Source organism: Bufo gargarizans, chromosome 5, assembly GCF_014858855.1.
Source record: "Bufo gargarizans isolate SCDJY-AF-19 chromosome 5, ASM1485885v1, whole genome shotgun sequence".
Classification (NCBI taxonomy): Eukaryota; Metazoa; Chordata; class Amphibia; order Anura; family Bufonidae; genus Bufo; species Bufo gargarizans.
Genome location: NC_058084.1, coordinates 460635840 through 460658169, shown reverse-complemented (window position 1 = coordinate 460658169; position 22330 = coordinate 460635840). Strand labels below are relative to the sequence as shown.

Below are 22330 nucleotides of genomic sequence, written 5' to 3'. Positions count from 1 at the left end.
GGGGCGTCATTACAGACAAACGCAGCCGCCTGTCTACAGCCAATGTGGACAAGCTGACGTTCATAAAAATGAACCAGGCATGGATCCCACAGGACCTGTCCGTCCCTTGTCCAGATTAGACATTAACAACCTCCCCATAACCATATATTATTGGACTCCAGGGCACTTCCTCATTCAATCCTATTTTTATTTTCATTTTACCATTATATTGCGAGGCTACCCAAAGTTGAATGAACCTCTCCTCTGCCTGTGTGCTAGGCCTAAATATATGCCAATGGACTGTTGCAGTGGTGGGTGACGTGAAGCCTCATTCTCTGCTATGACATGCAGACTAATTCTCTGCTGACATGAAGACAGATTCTCTGTTACGGGACCTCCCTCCTCTGCCTGGGTGCTGGGCCTAAATATATGCCAATGGACTGTTGCAGTGGTGGGTGACGTGAAGCCTGATTCTCTGCTATGACATGCAGACTGATTCTCTGCTGTCATGAAGCCAGATCCTCTGTTACGGGACCTCTCTCCTCTGCCTGGGTGCTGGGCCTAAATTTATGACAATGGACTGTTGCAGTGGTGGCTGACGTGAAGCCTGATTCTCTGCTATGACATGCAGACTGATTCTCTGCTGACATGAAGCCAGATCCTCTTTTACGGGACCTCTCTCCTCTGCCTGGGTGCTGGGCCTAAATTTATGACAATGGACTGTTGCAGTGGTGGCTGACGTGAAGCCTGATTCTCTGCTATGACATGCAGACTGATTCTCTGCTGACATGAAGCCAGATCCTCTTTTACGGGACCTCTCTCCTCTGCCTGGGTGCTGGGCCTAAATTTATGACAATGGACTGTTGCAGTGGTGGCTGACGTGAAGCCTCATTCTCTGCTATGACATGCAGACTGATTCTCTGCTGACATGAAGCCAGATCCTCTGTTACGGGACCTCTCTCCTCTGCCTGGGTGCTGGGCCTGAATATATGCCAATGGACTGTTGCAGTGGTGGGTGACGTGAAGCCTCATTCTCTGCTATGACATGCAGACTAATTCTCTGCTGACATGAAGACAGATTCTCTGTTACGGGACCTCTCTCCTCTGCCTGTGTGTGTGCTGGGCCTAAATATATGCCAATGGACTGTTGCAGTGGTGGCTGACGTGAAGCCTCATTCTCTGCTATGACATGCAGACTAATTCTCTGCTGACATGAAGACAGATTCTCTGTTACGGGACCTCTCTCCTCTGCCTGTGTGTGTGCTGGGCCTAAATATATGCCAATGGACTGTTGCAGTGGTGGCTGACGTGAAGCCTCATTCTCTGCTATGACATGCAGACTAATTCTCTGCTGACATGAAGCCAGATTGTCTGTTACGGGACCTCTCTCCTCTGCCTGTGTGTGTGCTGGGCCTAAATATATGCCAATGGACTGTTGCAGTGGTGGCTGACATGAAGCCTCATTCTCTGCTATGACATGCAGACTAATTCTCTGCTGACATGAAGACAGATTCTCTGTTACGGGACCTCCCTCCTCTGCCTGGGTGCTGGGCCTAAATATATGCCAATGGACTGTTGCAGTGGTGGCTGACGTGAAGCCTCATTCTCTGCTATGACATGCAGACTAATTCTCTGCTGACATGAAGACAGATTCTCTGTTACGGGACCTCCCTCCTCTGCCTGGGTGCTGGGCCTAAATATATGCCAATGGACTGTTGCAGTGGTGGGTGACGTGAAGCCTCATTCTCTGCTATGACATGCAGACTGATTCTCTGCTGACATGAAGCCAGATTGTCTGTTACGGGACCTCCCTCCTCTGCCTGGGTGCTGGGCCTAAATATATGCCAATGGACTGTTGCAGTGGTGGCTGACGTGAAGCCTCATTCTCTGCTATGACATGCAGACTGATTCTCTGCTGACATGAAGCCAGATCGTCTGTTACGGGACCTCTCTGCTCTGCCTGTGTGCTAGGCCTAAATATATGCCAATGGACTGTTGCAGTGGTGGGTGACGTGAAGCCTCATTCTCTGCTATGACATGCAGACTGATTCTCTGCTGTCATGAAGCCAGATTGTCTGTTACGGGACCTCTCTGCTCTGCCTGTGTGCTAGGCCTAAATATATGCCAATGGACTGTTGCAGTGGTGGGTGACGTGAAGCCTCATTCTCTGCTATGACATGCAGACTGATTCTCTGCTGACATGAAGCCAGATTGTCTGTTACGGGACCTCTCTCCTCTGCCTGTGTGCTAGGCCTAAATATATGCCAATGGACTGTTGCAGTGGTGGCTGACGTGAAGCCTCATTCTCTGCTATGACATGCAGACTAATTCTCTGCTGACATGAAGCCAGATTGTCTGTTACGGGACCTCTCTCCTCTGCCTGGGTGCTGGGCCTAAATTTATGACAATGGACTGTTGCAGTGGTGGCTGACGTGAAGCCTGATTCTCTGCTATGACATGCAGACTGATTCTCTGCTGACATGAAGCCAGATCCTCTGTTACGGGACCTCTCTCCTCTGCCTGTGTGTGTGCTGGGCCTAAATATATGCCAATGGACTGTTGCAGTGGTGGCTGACGTGAAGCCTCATTCTCTGCTATGACATGCAGACTGATTCTCTGCTGACATGAAGCCAGATTCTCTGTTACGGGACCTCTCTCCTCTGCCTGTGTGTGTGCTGGGCCTAAATATATGCCAATGGACTGTTGCAGTGGTGGCTGACGTGAAGCCTCATTCTCTGCTATGACATGCAGACTAATTCTCTGCTGACATGAAGACAGATTCTCTGTTACGGGACCTCCCTCCTCTGCCTGGGTGCTGGGCCTAAATATATGCCAATGGACTGTTGCAGTGGTGGCTGACGTGAAGCCTCATTCTCTGCTATGACATGCAGACTGATTCTCTGCTGACATGAAGCCAGATTCTCTGTTACGGGACCTCTCTCCTCTGCCTGTGTGCTGGGCCTAAATATATGCCAATGGACTGTTGCAGTGGTGGCTGACGTGAAGCCTCATTCTCTGCTATGACATGCAGACTGATTCTCTGCTGACATGAAGCCAGATTCAATGTTACGGGACCTCTCTCCTCTGCCTGTGTGTGTGCTGGGCCTAAATATATGCCAATGGACTGTTGCAGTGGTGGCTGACGTGAAGCCTCATTCTCTGCTATGACATGCAGACTAATTCTCTGCTGACATGAAGACAGATTCTCTGTTACGGGACCTCCCTCCTCTGCCTGGGTGCTGGGCCTAAATATATGCCAATGGACTGTTGCAGTGGTGGCTGACGTGAAGCCTCATTCTCTGCTATGACATGCAGACTAATTCTCTGCTGACATGAAGACAGATTCTCTGTTACGGGACCTCTCTCCTCTGCCTGGGTGCCGGGGCCTAAATATCTGAGAATGGACTGTTCCAGTGGTGGGTGACGGGAAGCCAGATTCTCTGCTATGGAACCTCTCTCCAATTGATTTTGGTTAATTTTTATTTATTTAATTTTTATTTTAATTCATTTCCCTATCCACATTTGTTTGCAGGGGATTTACCTACATGTTGCTGCCTTTTGCAGCCCTCTAGCTCTTTCCTGGGCTGTTTTACAGCCTTTTTAGTGCCGAAAAGTTCGGGTCCCCATTGACTTTAATGGGGTTCGGGTTCGGGACGAAGTTCGGATCGGGTTCGGATCCCGAACCCGAACATTTCCGGGATGTTCGGCCGAACTTCTCGAACCCGAACATCCAGGTGTTCGCTCAACTCTAGTGACCACTTTCTTATGTTTTGGAACGTAAATCATCTTTCAGTTTATGAAAAGATTAATAATGGAAGTGGCCACAATACAATTTCTATTGTTCTATGAAAAAAGCAAAAAGTACAAGCCAGCTCGTAAAAATGTTCAACCATCTGACACTTCTTACAATAGTCACATGACCACCTGCATCCTTTTTTTCATAGGAAATAATTAAAATTTCAGATTGTCCTGTGACAAGATTTTTTTATCACTTCACAGCCATACATCACTTTTCTCCCCCTGGGAATAGTTCTGCTCCTGATCGTCAGCTGTATCTGGTACTGGGGTTAGTTAACTGCGCCGACCTGCAGTACCAGACACGGCCTGGGGACAGGAGTGGTGATGTCTCTAGAAAAAATAGCAGCCCTTCCTTTTTAAAATCACCACCAAGAACAATGCCTGTTTCACCAATGTGTAGCCCAGGGTCATTACAGGTCAAGCTTCATGAACTCAAGACTGGACTTCCCCTTTAAGAACAACTAAAAGCAAAGGGTTAATTTAAAAAAAAAAATACTCACTTATTCTCCAGGAGAAATCCCAGTGATGTTAAAGTCAGGAGAATGTACAGAATCCTCAAAAGAAGCGTCATCTGCGTTAACACCTGTAGGAGACGAAAAATAAATATTAATTTCATTTAACCCATTAACAACCCGACTATTTTGTTTTCAATGATTAAAGAGGACCCATCACCTCTCCTGACATGTGCCTCAAAAAATAACAACTTTGAAGCTACGTTTTATCATTGTACACTGTCATTCCACCTAGAAATGTATGTATACATTGTCAACTTGGTGTTACCATTTACTTTCGCCAAAATGGGGGTGTCCTTACACAGTCAGATGCTGGCAACACTGATTGAACATTGCGGGAGAGTTCAGTGCCACCCCCCACCCCCTGGTAACACCAGTTGGCAATTTATGTCTAAATTTCCAGTAGGAAGAACAGAAGAACAGAACAACACAGGGGAATACAATTATTTACTAAAACAGACAGGAGAGGTGACAGTTCCTCCTTAAGGACCATTTTTATTTCTTAGGCTACCCAAAAAGTTTTTTTCTTCCCTTGACATGTAGAGAATTATTTATTATTATATTCATCATAATAATGTTTTTTATTAAATTAGGCAAAAATTGGTACATATACTGTATTACTGTTACATTCATTCAACCTTTACAATAGACTTCCTTCAAGCTGTAAAGTAACATCTGACTGCATAAAAAAAACCCATTAAAAATGCAGCAAAATACACTAAAAACTGCAAAAACACTAAGATTTGGTCTTTCATAGGAGACCCATTAGTCACAGACCGAGCTGAACTATTACTATTATTATTATTATTTATTTTTTATTATTATTTAATTTTCTGTAAATATATATGTACAGTATTTTTTTTTTCAGTGTATATGTATAAATTGTCAGAATTTGAAACAAACATTCTAAATAACATCTATACTTACAAGTTTAGCTTCAAACATGTGCTGATACACAGCAAGTAGGAGAATAAAGTGAATGATCGAATATATCTGCATGGATTTTGAGAGTCTTGAGTCATAGGGTTCCTCATCTCCAGTAACCTGCAATCAACCAAAATGTTTAAAAATTAAATATGTGAAGTACAAGAATACATGCATGTTCTAGAAGTTACTATTCTGACTGTGCACAGCTCTGATTGGACCCATCCCAGTTCCTCTTAGGTGGATTGAACTTCTGTAGAACTTTGCAGCCACCATAGTTCCTCACTGGTGGAGTGAATTTCTGTATGACCTCTCTACAGCCACCATAGTTCCTCATGGGTGGAGTGAAAGTCTGTTGGACTTCTCTCCACAGCCACCATACTGTAGTTCTTTATAGGTGGAGTGAAAGTCTGATGGACTTCTCCCTATACTGTAGCTACCATAGTTCCTGATGCGGCGCACTATTTAAATCTCTAGTTTACATAGATGTATTAGGCTTGACAAAGGCTCATAGAGCCGAAACACGTGTCGCTGTTTATCTATTCATTTGTTCTCTGCTTTTGACCGTCTAATGCTTGAAGAAAGCAGTTTTCTTCAATCATATCCGAGTGCCGGTCTTATTCTGTGATAGTTCCTGATGGGTGGCGTGAAAGTCTGTTGGACCTCTCTCCACAGCCACCATACTGTAGTTCCTTATAGGTGGAGTAAAACTCTGCTGGACTTCCCTCTATAGCCACCATAGTTCATCATGAGTAGAGTGGAAGTTTGTTGGACTTCTCTCTACAGCTAACATAGATCCTCATGGGTGGAGTGAAAGTCTGCTGGATTTCTCTCTACAGCCACCATAGTCCCTCATGCGTGGAGTGAACTTATGTCGGACTTCTCTCAACAACACCACAATATTAACAAACAGCGAGTTAACATAACCTCAATCTAATAACCCTTCAATAACATAATCTAAACTTATCACATGTATAGCACACACTTAAGTGAAAAAAAAGTAGAGATCTCCATCCTAAGGTGCCATAGAGGTGCTCATTGGGTCCAAGCTGAGTTCACTCAATTTGCATTAAGAAATAGCATTCTGGAGATTCCTTGAATGAGATTTTGGGAGGACAAGCACTAAGCTAGTGCTGTAAGTAAAAAGGGGGTTTCTAGGTGTATAGCATTGATGACCTATCCTTAGGATATGTGATCAACATCTGATTGGTGTCAGTCCGGCACTCGAGACCTCCACCAATCAGGTGTTTGAAGGGTCTGTGGCATTCCAGTGAGTGCTATGGTCTCCTCGCGGCATGGCAAGTACAGCGCCATACATTATATAGTGGCTGCACTTGGTATTGCAGCCTAATCCTATTTGTTTGAGACTGGGGTGTACAGAGGTCATGTGACTGATGAACGTGATGTCACTGCTCAATGGAGCACTGCGGCCACTTCAAATAGCTGATCAACAAGAGTGCTGGGAGACGGACCCTCACCGATTAGATACTGATGACCTATTATCAATATTCTACTCCCAAACAACCCCTTTAAAGAGGGCTATCCCAGTGATAGGCTGCTTATCCTTAAAATACATTCAGTGGCCTTATAAATGAGAAAACTTCTCTCCAACCTTCAAGCACATGACTAAATCAGTTCAGACTTCTACTAATTGATTAAAATAACCACCAAAATAGCCGATAATCAACCAGATAGGCTCACTCCAATCAGCAACGTAGATGACCCTCTCACCAACTGAATATTATGATCCCAACCGACCCATGTAGTAAGAGAACCCCACCAACATGTGAAGAACAAAACCCTAACTTGTACCGTAACCCAAACCAACCCTCCTTACAAGTTATGTTCTCCAAAATTGGAATTGTGCAAAGTGATGTTAAATTATTTTAAAATATTTAACATTGTTTCCATTTTAAGTACAAAGGGGGTCATTTATTGTTAGATATACACCAATTTTTGGAGTATATCTGTCGCAGATTGGGTTGCAAAGAGGATTTGCAGTCAAATCTGCGACTTTTCCTTGCTCACGCCAGCTCTAAAAAAGGGGGTGTGACGTTGGTGGGGAAGGGGATGGGCCCGCCTCATTTATCAGTTTTACGCCTGTTTTAGGCAAAGAAAATAATCTAAATCTACGCTAGGAAGGGAGCTGGAGTAGATTTAGGCTTGGGGTAAATGCGCCAAAGTTATTTAAAGGCCGGCACAAGGGGGCATCAATAAATAACTAGTGTTGAGAGCGAATATTAAAATCGCTAATTTTAATTGCAAATATCGCCACTTCGAGAATTCGCTAATATTTCTAATGTAATGCTATATATTCGCATTCGCGAATAGTGTATATCGTGAATATTCTAATCGCGAATTTATCGCAAATATATTACATTGCCGATTTTCACATTTAAGAAGGTATTGACTGGAGATCATGAATTCTCAAATTTATGGGGAATATTTGGCCAAATATTCCCGAAATATCGCAAATTCGAATATTGCCTATGCTGCTCAGCACTATAAATAACCGCAAAAGTCCATATGAACAGCATAATACAAAACTACCACTTTATTGTCATGACCCAAACATCCAACCACTTGCAGAAAGCTTGGCCACAACGTCCCACCACATAAGAAAAGCAACCATTAGGTTTCCACCACATAAATAATATATCAAAACCCTCCTCCAGCTTTAACATTGCCCCACATTTCTGCTAATCGATTAATATACCCTAAACCTTCTACTGCTTAACCTTGTACAACTGGACCAAAACACCCCTTGAGTAATGGTTTCCTACCTACTACCTCAGTTAAATAACCCCCTTAGCTTACCACTTCAGTTATATAACTACTCGAATGAAAAATGTGCCACCTCCTACCGCTTTAACATTGTCTCAATGTTGATCAATAAAAGTTTAAAGGCTATGGGCACCTTTCAAGGCAATTTTGTTTATGATTGCATTATACTCATTTTTGGCCAAAAATCTTATTTTCAAATGGCCTTTATTAAAAATATTGAGCCGTTCTGTCACAAATGGTTAACTGTTTCCCTAGCTGTGTGACCTGTATTTTTACTTGCCAGTCATCTAAAAACCCTTATCTCTAAATTACTGAGAGGTCATAAACACTTGTTTAAGCCACATTCTTATCAGTAAGATGAGAACTGAGCTATAATAAGTGTTTATAAGGTCAGAGAGCAGAGATGAGGAGTCTGTCAACTCCTAGTCTGATGGAAAAGTGAGAAAATTCAGATTCAGCTAGTAGAGCATCTCAGCTCTGTACAGAGAAAAGGACTCCATATTTTTAATACCGACCAATTGAAAAAGTATTTTTTTAGCTCAGAATGAGTACAATGTAATAATTTAAAAAAATTCCCCCAAAGGTGTACGTAGCATTTAAGCTGCTACTAATGTGTAGTTGAAAAATAGAACATCGACCTCCTACAATTTAATTGATATTCAGAAGTACTGACCATGCTAAACTGCTGACAGCACTCGGTAGGGATTGTGGAGAACAGAGTAATATCCTTTGTTGAGTATTTATTATCAGGAGTTGTGACAATATGAACTTATTCTTCCAGGTTCTACTCCTCAAGTGTCCAGTAGGCAGAGCTTCACTGTGAAGTGCTCTCTGCATTTATCTGTAAAGAATAAATCAAGGCAACTGGACTTACTGTAGATTTCTTGAAAACGTTTCACTCGTTCTTCCAACGAGCTTTCTCAATTCTGAGTGACTGTACAAAAATTCTGGGAATAAATATGTAACTGAATCAACATCTGGTAATTATACATACAATGCTGTCTTAACACCTTTTTCTGGGAAGTCTTTATCATCTACTGACTCTAATTAGGATAATGGCATCAACACCTTTGACCCCATGCTGGGTATAATTACCAGATGTTGATTCAGTTACATATGTATTCCCAGAATTTTTGTACAGTCACTCAGAGATGAGAAAGCTCGTTGGAAGAATGAGCGAAACGTTTTCAAGAAATCTACAGTACGCCCAGTTGCCTTGATTTATTCTTTACAGATATACCATGACCTGGATAAATGAGAACCTTCACAGACACTCTCTGCATTTAGCTACTTCAAAGCCTCACCCCCTGCTCTGAGTGACAGATGGACTGGTCTTCTGTTTGGGTGCTACAGCTGTCATTCAGCACAGGGAAAAGAAGTTGTAAAGCAGCCCAATGTAGAGAACATTTTACAGTGAAGCTCCGCCTCCAGGGCACTTACTAGAGCAAAATGTGTCTGAATAAAACTTCATATTTACACTTCACCTGATGAGAAAAGTTTCAAAAAAGGTGTGTTTGTCTTGGTGCCACTAGCATCTACTGAGGGCTGTCAGCAGTTTAGCATGGTCAGAACTGCTGACAAACTCTCTTTAATCTTCAACAGCTGCAAAAGGCAGCAGGGAGCAGCTCGGTGACTGTAAATGAATTAAATACATAGCAAAAGATTTTCCCTGTACATGGCACACATCAATCACTAATGTTCATGTCTATATGAAAATATTAAAATAAATTCTACGTCTAAATGTAAAAACCTACCTTTGGAAGTTCTTCTGGAAGCCCAAGCCGAGGTTTTCCAGGTCCCCACCCTGGTCCTTTAAATATTACAGATAGTTTGTTGGAGAAGCCTGGGGTACTCCAAAATGTATTCCAAATGTAGACACAATGCTGCAGCTATAAAACAAATAATAAAACCTGTTTACATCCTGCATGAATGTCTCTGATAGTTGATACTGGAGACACTCAACAAACTTGATAAACCCCTAACAGCTAAGCTGGGTCCCTTATAATTCAAAGAAGCAGCTAGCTTTTCAGCAGGGAATGGTGTGAGTCTCTAGAGTATAATACAGGCTGTAACAAATATGAATATATGTACACAGTGACTCCACCAGCAGAATTTTGAGTGCAGCTCTGGAGTATAATACAGGATTTAACTCAGGATCAGTACAGGATAAGTAATGTAATGTATGTACACAGTGACTGCAGCAGCAGAATAGTGAGTGCAGCTCTGGGGTATAATACAGGATGTAACCCATGATCAGTACAGGATAAGTAATGTAATGTATGCACACAGTGACTCCATCAGTAGAATAGTAAGTGCAGCTCTGGAGTATAATACAGGATGTAAGTCAGGATCAGTACAGGATAAGTAATGTATGTACACAGTGACTCCACCAGCACAATAGTGAGTGCAGCTCTGGAGTATAATACAGGATGTAACTCAGGTTCAGTACAGGATAAATAATGTAATGTATGTACAGTGTCTCTGCCAGAAGAATAGTGAGTGCAGCTCTGGAGTATAATACAGGATGTAAGTCAGGATCAGTACAGGATAAGTAATGTATGTACACAGTGACTCCACCAGCACAATAGTGAGTACAGCTCTGGAGTATAATACAGCATGTAACTCAGGTTCAGTACAGGATAAATAATGTAATGTATGTACAGTGACTCTGCCAGAAGAATAGTGAGTGCAGCTCTGGAGTATAATACAGGATGTAACACAGGATCAGTACAGGATAAGTAATGTATGTACTCAGTGACTGCACCAGCAGAATAGTGAGTGCAGCTCTGGAGTATAATACAGGATGTAACTCAGGATCAGTACAGGATAAGTAATGTAATGTATGTACTCAGTGACTGCACCAGCAGAATAGTGAGTGCAGCTCTGGAGTATAATACAGGATGTAACTCAGGATCAGTACAGGATAAGTAATGTAATGTATGTACACAGTGACTGCACCAGCAGAATAGTGAGTGCAGCTCTGGAGTATAATACAGGATGCAACTCAGGATCAGTTCAGGGTCAGTAATATAATGTATTTACAGTGTGACTCAGCTTTTTTGTGGATTATTTTATGTGTATTAGAGGTCTTTTACAGGCTGTGAATCTTCACAATTCTTTATAGTTCTTATAAAAATATGTCTTTGTTTTAAAATAATATAAAAAGTAAAAACGAGCAGAAAATTTCAGCTCAATAAATGTTTATAAACACCAGGCGGATCAGCATGAGTCGAAGTTCAACACATTTCCCACAGTAAATGAAGCGTTTTACAAGGCAATGAGTAAGTATTTCATCCAGAGCTGTAATCAACAAGGAAGGTGATGATGAATAGACACAAACTGGAACTCATCTGAGAGATCCGAATGGCTAATTAGGATTGGTCATCACGTTATATACACAGAGTGAAGCAAGTGAACATTATAAACAAGCAGCAGAGTTATTGATTAATAGCGTTCAGATCCAAGATTGGAGTCCTACACAGCTGCACCTAAGCTGTAAGGACATTGCCAAAGTGGAGTCAAAAAGACTCCAAAGAAGATTAGAGGATCATGTAGTGTGTTGAAACCTTATAGGGGGGTCCCATCAATGTACTCTAGTAGAAGTGCTATCATATTGAGAGCAGAGGTGGTAGACAGTGATGTTTCAAATGGCGGCAACCAACATAGTCATTGGCCATTATGTGGTCAGATTTTATTAAATCTTCCTTGCCCCTTTGATAAGTTTCTTTGAGGTTGGGTTCCTGAAATTGGGAACATTTTTCAGGAGTTCTTACCGGTGAAAGGGTTGAGGATCACCATTATAGTAAATGAAGCCCATTAGAATCTAGACGTAAGGCATGTATGGGGTGAGGGTCTCAACTTCCTATTTATGAGGGATTCTTTTGACAATTAAAATTTGAGGGTCAAAATAATTTTAAATTTACTCAAATTTTACAGACTGTTTGTGAATTTACCAATGTTGATCCTGTTATAAGACTGAATGAATCAAAAAGTTCTGATTCTACCAAACCCAACTTTTCTGTGATTCAATTTGAGAGAAAGTCTGTGATCTCTACCCATCACTCTGCAAACTGAAAGAGGAGGGTAAAGAGAGGGAAATATTAGCCTATTGCTAACTTTTAATTATTAAAATTGAGTCGTTGCTCTTACATTTAAAAGGAAAGTTCCATTAGATAGGTATATATATATATATATATATATATATATATATTTATTTTTTTATTTTATTTATTTATTTATTTTTTGTTTTTGTTTTTTGTTAATTTTTGAATACTTTTCCTTTTGGCAATACTGTGCCAATTAAACTTACCGTAAGTACAAAATCTTGTCATTCTGTTGTACTATCTGAAGAATAATTCTTGTGATAATAGTAGGTGTGTAATTAGGACAACAGTGTGGCAACTCTATTGTACTCTTGATAGGCCTAAATAAAAATGTCCACAGAGGAGCACTATATTGATTAGTGGGTGGAGATTGCTCTAATTGACTCACTACAGGGGTCTCTCTGGCCTCTATGATGGTCTGACTGAGGGAGTTGAGCGAGACTGTTTGCCATGCTTAGAAACCAAATAAAAGGGAAGTTAAAGAGTCAGGAGAGGTAGTACATAGAATACATTGGGTGACTTCAAAAATTATATCTATTCAATTCTATCTATTTTTTTTTCATAAAACTACATAGAATATTCACATGTTTGCTGCAAATACGTGATAAAAAAAAACATTTGGATGGAAGTGTCCCTTTAAGCTGTTGCCAGTTTTACAAAAATGGATACTAATGTAACAATGATGGCAATGGACAAGTTTGTTCCTATTATACACCTGAAGGTCTGTGAAGGACTCTGAGTTAAAATAAAAACCTGATGTGGAGTCCCACACCTTCATGGCTATTTTTGTAGATTTGTTTTGTCATCCAATTCCCCTGCCACAGAAGTGTTTTGGCACTTTTGACTTTGAGAGGTGTCAGAAGACCTGCATGCAGCCCTCTAGTTCCTAGCTCAAGAAATCTCCACCCAGGACCTTCTTGCTCTATCAAAGGCACTTGAGGTAACTGAGTGCACCCATGCATAGTCCATTATTTTTTGCAGAAGAGCAACTGAGCCTACCCTTTGTATGTGATGTCAATGCTAATAGAGCTTACCTTCAGGGATACAACGCCCTGGATTTTGAGGCAGATCTTGAATCAAGATAGCGGCTGCCTCTTCGTGCTCAAACGGATTAGGCAAGTATGATATTTTTCTATTTTTTACCGGCATTCGGGGAAAATCGATTCAGTACCACGGAGCATGAGGAAATTCGGCTTCGCAGAGAATCGAATTTCCTCTGAAATTCAGATCTAAGTCCACTTTGTGGAGTTCAATTCGTTCAACACTACTCATTATGACTGGATTTACGGAGGTTGCGGGGCGGTGCTCATTCTTGAACTCTTTTTGGCGGGAAGAGGTAACAAACAATACTATATAACGACATACAATATCCCAATATCCCGGAATTACCTGGACGTTAAATGGTTCAAAGGTATTGATCGGGTGGGTCAGACCGTACACAACTTTCTCTTTTTCCGGCACAAAAGTTCCTTAAAAGCAGAAAATAATAAATCAAGTTCAGAAATAATACACAAAGATCCAGGTAATTAATTTTCTTTTCCGCATCATCTATCTACCTAATTTCCCGGCTTTTCTCTTGACACTGTGTTGCTGTAGTTAAGTCAACAAATGCGTATAATTAGCTCCTTTAAAATGTATTTATAGGATGGCGTAATCTATCACTCGTATATATCATTTCATGTGGCTGATTGCAGTCAGTCCGGAGCCAGGAGTCCATTCTGCAGCTTGAGCCAAGTATCATAATTCAGCAAACTTTACAGACGCAGGTCGCTCTTAGCTGGGATATTGATGAGCTCTTACGTGAGCAATCATCTCTGATTACACTAAGGGCTCGTAGATAAATGACTAGAATACTGAGCATCACTCTCAGGAAAATAATAAAAGACAAAATAAATACCATACAAATTGGAATAGAAAATGTAAAAAAAAAATATATATTTTAAAATATATAAGTGGCACTGTACTTTCGGTAAAGTTTTGATATGTCATAGCGAGCCAGGATATATCAAAAGTTTCCCAAATTTACCATAGATTTACCATACTTCCCATAGATTGAGCTTTAAAAAATATATATTTTAATTGGCAAATTCTCTTAAAATTAAAATGTAATCACATTCTATACAATTTCAATTTGCACAATTGTGCAAATTTTTTGTAGAGTTTTTACATAATTCCCAAACTTAAAAGTGGCACTGTAATTTCAGTAATCTTTTGAGATGTCATAGGGACATATTAAAGTTCTGATTAGTGGTGGGTCTGAGAGCTGAGACCCCCCCCACCAATCTCTAGAATGAGGGGAGAGAACCGCTTGCTTAATGCATTTTCTCTCCTCTCCGCAGGACAGGAAGTGAGATGGTCTCAATGGAAAGCCTATGGGCTTATCTCGCTCCTGTCTCATGCAGCAAGGGCAGAGTGCTAAGCAAGCACTTCTCTCCAATCATTCTGGAGATTGGTGGGGGTCCCAGCTCTCAGACCCCCACCAATCAAAACTTTTAATATGTCCCTATGACATATCAAAAGATTACTGAACGTACAGCGCCACTTTTAAGTTTGTGAATGTAAAAACTGCCACCAAAAATTTGCTCAATTGTGTAAATTGGAATTGTGTAAAATGTGTAAAATGTGATGACATTTTAATTAAAGAAGAATTTGCCAATGAAAATATTTTTTAAAGCTGAGTAAATCTATGGTAAGTCCTTGAGTCTTCTTTTCAAATCACCAAACCAGTTCTTAAAGGGATTATCTAGGGATTTTTTTTATATAGGAGAATGGAGTAAAAATGGTGGGGGGGGGAACAAGACTCACCTCATTGTTTCCTCGATGTTGCTCTGGTCCCCACTTCTCTCCAGTTCCTTCTCCAACTCAACAACCAGGAGATGGCCGTGACCTGCATCACCCAGTGACTGGATGAGAAGACATTTCCAACCATTTCCTGTGTGTCAAGTCAGGACTAGGACATAGAAAGCAGAAGGAACTGGGGTGGCATCGGAATGGCAGTGGTGCGAGATCGATTAGTTGAGTAACGCAAAGTGTTTTTTTATTGTTAACTATAGAGATGAGCAAATTGATTCTAAATGAATCAGATTATACCTGAATTTTAAAAAAATTTGAGTTGCATCTGAATCAGAATTTTGAGTTATTTAATTCTTACGCAGTTATACAGGTCATTTGGAGCACTATAGACTTGGGTAGAATCAAATTGGATCAGTATCAAATTGATGAGTAAAATTTTTAGCCATTTGCTTTTTTCAATTTTTAACTTATTAGGGTCCTTTAAAAAAAAATAAAAAATTCCTTACCTCTACAGAAAACTCTTTTAAATGGGTTTTCAGGTAGTACATTTTGATGACCTATCCCAAGGATAGGTCATTAATATCAGATTGGTGGGGATCCAAAACCCGGGACCCCCACCGATCTCTTTCTAGGCCATGTGATGTCACCATACATCGGTCACATGGCCAAGTTGCAGCTCAGCCCCATTGAGGTGAATGGGGCTGAGCTGCAGTACCAAGCACATACTGTGTACAGCCTTGTGCTTGGGAGAGATGCCGAGAGCCGGCTGCGCTTACCAGAGATCCCCAGCTGATCGGCAAGAAGTTCCAGGACTCGGACCCCCGCCGATCTGATAATGACAATTTACCCTGAGGATAGGTTATCATTATGTATCACAGGATAACCCCTTTAAACATGAAGCAGTATCGGAACAGGGAATATTGATTGTCCGCCAATTTATTTAAACAAAATAGATTTTTTTTATTAGGAACACAATGGAAACTGTGAGTCAAGGATTTGCAATTACTGCTTTCTTCATTACCCCTCCCTTTTGGTTCCATATAATATCATGCATCGTATTGCATTGGTTTTACAATCTTCTTATAACTTTGAATTATACAAATTACCGGCTCATGCTGTTCATCTATCTTTTATGCCGCAGTTAGTGGCGTCGCTAGAGGGGGGCGAGGGGGGGCAATTGCCCCCCCTATGTTGTCCCTTGCCCCCCCGGGTGCCCCCCCGCTGATTCCCCAGAGTGAATACTAATGAGCGCTTCCATTATGGAAGCGCTCATTAGTACCGAAGGACCAGGAAGTGGTGAACGCTCTGTACTCACCACTTCCTGGTCCTCGGCTGTCGGCTGTGCAGGGCTGCGCACAGCGTAAGGTCGCTCTGTGACCTCACGCTGTGCGCGCCAGTTTAGAGCACAGTCGACTGAGGAGAAAATGGCAGGCGGCGTCCGTCCAGGAGCAGGAGAGGTAAGTGTTTTTATTTTTTATTTTATAAAAAATGTGGCTGCTGGGGGCATTATGGGGGCTAATAGGAGGCATATAAGGGCTAATTGGAGCCATATGGGGCATTTGGAGGCATATTTGGGGGCTAATAGGAGGCATATGGGGGCTATTTGGGGGCTAATTGGAGGCATATATGGGGGCTAATTGGAGGCATATTTGGGGCTAATTGGAGGCATATTTGGGGCTAATTGGAGGCATATTTGGGGCTAATTGGAGGCATATTTGGGGCTAATAGGAGGCATATGGGGCTGATAGGAGGCATATGGGGCTGATAGGAGGCATATGGGGCTGATAGGAGGCATATGGGGGCTAATTGGAGGCATATGGGGGCTAATTGGAGGCATATGGGGGCCTATGGGGCTAATAGGAGGCATATGGGGGCTAATTGGAGGCATATGGGGGCTAATTGGAGGCATATGGGGGCATATGGGGCTAATTGGAGGCATATGGGGCTAATTGGAGGCATATGGGGGCTAATTGGAGGCATATGGGGGCATATGGGGGCTAATAGGAGGCATATGGGGGCTAATAGGAGGCAGATGGGGGCTAATTGGAGGCATATGGGGGCTAATTGGAGGCAAATGGGGGCATATGGGGCTAATAGGAGGCATATGGGGGCTAATAGGAGGCATATAGGGGCTAATAGGAGGCATATGGGGGCTAATAGGAGGCATATGGGGGCTAATTGGAGGCATATGGGGGCTAATTGGAGGCATATGGGGGCTAATTGGAGGCATATGGGGCATATGGGGGCTAATAGGAGGCATATGGGGGCTAATAGGCATATGGGGGCTAATAGGAGGCATATGGGGGCTAATAGGAGGCATATGGGGGCTAATAGGAGGCATATGGGGGCTAATTGGAGGCATATGGGGGCTAATAGGAGGCATATGGGGGCTAATTGGAGGCATATTGGGGCTAATAAGAGGCATAATGGGGGCTAATGAGGCATAAGGGCTGATATGGGGGCTAATGAGGCATAAGGGCTGATATGGGGGCTAATGAGGCATAAGGGCTGATATGGGAGCTAATGAGGCATAAGGGCTGATATGGGGGCTGATATGAGAGGCATAATGAGGGCTAATGAGAGGCATAATGTGTCATCCACAGATGCCCCCATAACAGTGTGTCTTCCACAGATCCACCATAACAGTGTGCCTGTGCACTGACGAGAGACAGAAAGAAGGGGAAAGAATACGTGGATGCAAGCAGAGGACGGCACAGCAGACGACTGAGTAGCTTCTTTTGTAAGTAAATTGCTTTATTATAACTGTATCCCTGCATATCGCAATTCACTCGTATTTTGTAATCTTATTGATATATACTTATTTTGTTTGTGCCCCCCCATTTTTGACTGTGGTATCTTTGTGCCCCCCCTATATATTGTTCCTAGAGTCGCCACTGGCCGCAGTACAGGCAGGCTGCACAGACTCTGTCTGGTGCCCTATGTATGGAGATATTCTCTCTTTGACCAATGCTTCCCTACTCCTCAATATACATGGCATCTGATGGAGCATAACGATTATTTTTCTCTGTGATCCTAATTAGGAACGTAGATAAACGCCCCATATATATGTATGGGCACCATATAGCGGCCCCACAAGATGTTCAGGGGCGTAGCTATAGGGGAAGCAGGGGAATCGGCTGCTTTGGGGCCTGAACTCAGAAGGGGCCCACCCAGGAGGAGGACTAAAATAATTTATTGCCAGGGCCCCTCAACAGTATTATACAATGACATTATGTACAGTGACACTGTAGGAAACGGACAGAGCGGCTGCCGGCCGATCCTGACTATCCACAGGAGTGGGAGTTTCATGGGAGGAGGCGATCGCGAAGTTGCCTGGGAGGCCCTGTTCAAAAATTTGCTATGGGGCCACTGAAGACGTTGTACAGAGGCATAATATGGCCCTGTGCATGAACCCTAAGGCTGACTGCGATATACTGCCATTATAGTGACCACAACACCCAAACCAGTTCCAAAGTTGCACTAAACAAGGGATGCCCAACCTGCGGCCCTCTAGCTGTTGCAAAACTACTCCCAGCATGCCGGAACAACCTACAGCTATCAGCCTACAGCAGAGCATGATGGGAGTTGAAGTTTTACAACAGCTGGAGGGCCGCAGGTTGAGCATTCCTGCACTAAACTAAAAGAAGACTCTGTTCACCTCTGATTTCTTTCTTCACTTTTGGGATGTATGCCAAGAAAGCTCCAGGTGCACATACCGAATGATATACACTGGTTTGGTACGTGTTGGCACACACTTTTCTTTTAATGTGTAGAGAAGAGTAGTGCGTTACAATACAAAGGGCATGGTAAGAAAAAAAAACTATCTAAGGGATGCTCAACTGCGGCCCTACAGCTGTTGCAAAACGACAACTCCCAGCATGCCCTAATAACTGTAGGCTGTCCAGGCATGATGGGAGTTTTAGTTTGGCAACAGCTGGAGGGCCAATGGTTGGGCATCCCTGTTCTAAACTATGTGAAATTAATGGCCGTCTTATGTACAGTGGTATAGTCCATACCATCAGAGTCTTGTATCAGAAAATACTCCTGACATCACTGTAAAGTAGCAAAAAAGTCATGTGCCTGGAGCATTTGTCCACTCTATGGCTCTATGGTGGTTGGTCCAGTGTGGTCCAGTAGCATCAAGCTGAGAGAGCCTAAAGATAAAACAGAGGGAAACTCACCAAATATCCTGTCCCAGATGATCAGTGTGCCACCATAATTAGAATCTATGCAGTATGGATTTCTACCTGTAAATAATTTATAATAATTGTTATCTGCATTAAAAAAAACACTGTTCAAAGTACGGTAATGACATCATCATCATGATCTCTGGTAGGTGACATAAGCTCATGAGAATGCTTAACAAGAACCTGTCATCAACTTTATGCTATTGCTACCCATACTAACGGCAGCAAAAAGTAGAGACAGGTAAGTTGATTTCAGACGTCTGTCATTTATAAGTTACAAGTAAGTGGTTGCCGAGAAACAACATCACAATCATTGCAGACTGGGCCTGGAAAAGAGTCACAACCACCTGAGAAGAGTCATGATTGGTTATTCATGAATTCCTGCTCTCCTGCCCACCTGCTGATGACTGACCGTCTTCTACCTAGTTTTCTCCCTTTCTGTATAGGAGAGAACTGCCAATCATCAGCAGGTGGGAGAGCAGGAGATTATGAATAACCATGACTCTTTTCAGGTTTATTTGACTCTTTTCAAGGCCTAGGCTGCAGCGATAATGCTGGTTCTCAGCAACCACTTACATTTAGCTCATGAGTGACACACCGCTGAGATCAGCATTTATGTCACTAATTTATGATGCCCTCAGTGAGGTCAGCATAAAGTTGATGACAGATTCCCTTTAAACAGGAATATCCTCCAGCCAATGGTGTGCATAGAAGTGGGAGAGGTATATCACTGGGTTACACAACCACGCACTATGTTCAGTAATGCTTCTTGAGCGCATTTTTTAAAAATTCATCCGGTTCGCCGAATTTTTGGAAAAAATTTGGTTCGATCTGAATTTATTTGCGGCGAATCGCATTAAAAAAGGCTATTTCCTGGCGGCAGAGAGCCTGTATAGTGGTGTAGAACACTGCCTTGCAGTAACACGCAAAGGGGGTCTGCTTTGGTAGTGAAATAATACTGTGAGTCAGTATGACATGCAGATGACAGGCGTCGCTCTTAGAATCACTGCACACTTCACTTATTTGGGCAGTCACGGGGCCAAAACTGACCAAATAACTCAAGTATGAACCTACAGGTTAATGTTAGCGTCAAGAAGAATTGCACTCCTTTTACACCGTCGTCAGCTGATTCCACATAGATGTCTACAAAACCTGTTCTATTAAACGCTTATACAAGTAGAGCCCCCCTCCCCAACAGCATGGAGAGGGTGTCAGGAGTAAGTTTGTGTTGACGTCACTGATTATTTTGCTCTTCATTTGATTCGTCAGAACAATAACCCCCAAAAAACAGATCCTGTCTGTTGAGCATCCGCCATCACTCGGTCAGCATTTGGTCAGTAATCCATCAGTATTGCTAATGCCCAAAAGAACAGGAGTGGATCCAAAACAGAGATGAAACGTGAATGGAATATTTGCATGTCTTTTGTGTTTTGTACCCACTGCTTTTGGCTACCAAATCACAAGCCAATTCTAATGGGACCATACAGGCCTTACAGCTGCTACACAGACAGGATCCGTCGTGCGTCTCATTTTTCCTTCTGACAAATAAGAAGAAGGGTAAAAATAAATGATGATGTCAGCCAGGCCGAAAGGCAAAATAGTGGCCCAGTCATGAAGTGGGGAGGGCGGGAACAGCATGAGATGTCCACAGAGTGGCCCTATGACATAGTGGTGAGGTGAAAGCAGCATGAGGAGACCACAGCTTGGCTTAATGACAGAGTCTGGAGGTGGCATCAGCATCAGGAGTAGGCCACAGAGTGGCACAATGACAGTGTGGAGGTGGCAGCAGCATCAGGAGGCCACAGAGTGGCACAATGACAGAGTGTGGAGGTGGCAGCAGCAGTAGCCTCAGGAGGAGGCCACAGAGTGGCACAATGACAGTGTGGAGGTGGCAGCAGCACGAGGAGGCCACAGAGTGGCAAGGTGACATAGTGTGGAGGTGACAGCATCAGGAGACCACAAAGTGGCAAGGTTACATATTGTGGAGGTGGCAGCAGCATCAAGAGACCACAGAGTGGCAAGGTGACATACTGTGGAGGTGGCAGCAGCATCAGGAGACCACAGAGTGGCAAAGTGACAAACTGTGGAGGTGGCAGCAGCATAAGGAGACCACAGAATGGCAAGGTTACATAGTGTGGAAGTGGCAGCAGCATGAGGAGACCACAGAGTGACCCGGTAACAGAGTGGGGAGGTGGGTGGCAATACGAGCACCAGCTGAAGATGGTGAATGAAAGAAGGAGCACTAGGCAGCAGATCTGTGGCCAGGCAGGACAGCTTTTCCAGGGCAAACTCGGCCAGTTGCGGCCACAAATCCAGTTTGGCTGCCCAGTAGTCCAGCGGATCTTCAACGTGGGGTGACAGGGTGCTGTCCAAGTATGCCAGCACCTGGGGGTTTAGGTTCTGCTCCAGGTCTAGCTGCTGCTTCTGGTGAGTAGTTTCTTCACTAGGCATGTGAAAAAAGCTGCTCATCAGCGACTCTAGACTCAGGCTGCTGCTGATGGAACTGGTACTGCTCCTGCCACCCCACCCCAGCGTCCATAGCAGTGGAACGTGAGCACAGAGGGCCCCCCGGTCAGACCTGCAAGAGATGGACGATGGCGCAGATAGGCAGCAGCCAACTCACTACATAGGATGTCTTTATAGTAGTTCAGTTTGTCCTCCCTATCAGCGGGTGGAAAAAAGGCCCCCATTTTGGAACGGTAGCGAGGGTCCAACAAGGTGGAGAGACAGAAGTCATCCCTCTGCCGAATTGTGACAATTCGGCTGTCACTACGCAAGCAAGGGAGCACGCATCGGGACATTTGTGCCAGTGACTCAGAAGGACTCTTCCTCCATCTCCACTACATACTGCCACGGTGTGTCTTCGTCATCTGCCTCGTCTTCCTCATTGCCCTGTAGCTCCTCTGGTTGCTCCTGTTTTTCCTCTCCTGTCATCTGTGTAGAAAAACCACCCATTTCGCTACACATTGCTTGTGCTCCAATGTCCTCCTCCTCCTCCAGTTTAGCCCCCACAGGGCTCATGTGGCCGTGAGATGTAAGCACCATGTCTTCAGTCCCCTGACCAGCCTGATTTACCAGTATCTGTTCCAAGACATGAAGCAGCGGAATGACATTGTTCATCCCGTAGTCCTGGCGACTGACAAATAATGTGGCGGCCTCAAAAGGCCTGAGCAAATAGCAGGTGTCACGCATGAGCTGCCACTGGCTGACATCGAAGTTACACAGGGGAGTACTCCTGTCCGCTTGGATC

At 43.3% G+C, this 22330-nt stretch overlaps 1 protein-coding gene across 1 annotated transcript in view; it reads right to left on the bottom strand.

Annotated features, from left to right (window-relative positions):
- The window catches only part of LOC122938326 (alkylglycerol monooxygenase-like), a 184247-nt gene that overhangs the window by 113120 nt on the left and 48797 nt on the right, over positions 1–22330 (bottom strand). Inside the window, exons 4-8 of the mRNA XM_044293765.1 lie at positions 19075–19140; positions 13490–13569; positions 9752–9886; positions 5217–5333; positions 4278–4360 (exon numbers count right to left, since the gene is read on the bottom strand). Of these exons, the coding sequence (XP_044149700.1) occupies positions 4278–4360; positions 5217–5333; positions 9752–9886; positions 13490–13569; positions 19075–19140 (481 nt within the window). The remainder of the gene's footprint in view (positions 1–4277; positions 4361–5216; positions 5334–9751; positions 9887–13489; positions 13570–19074; positions 19141–22330) is intronic.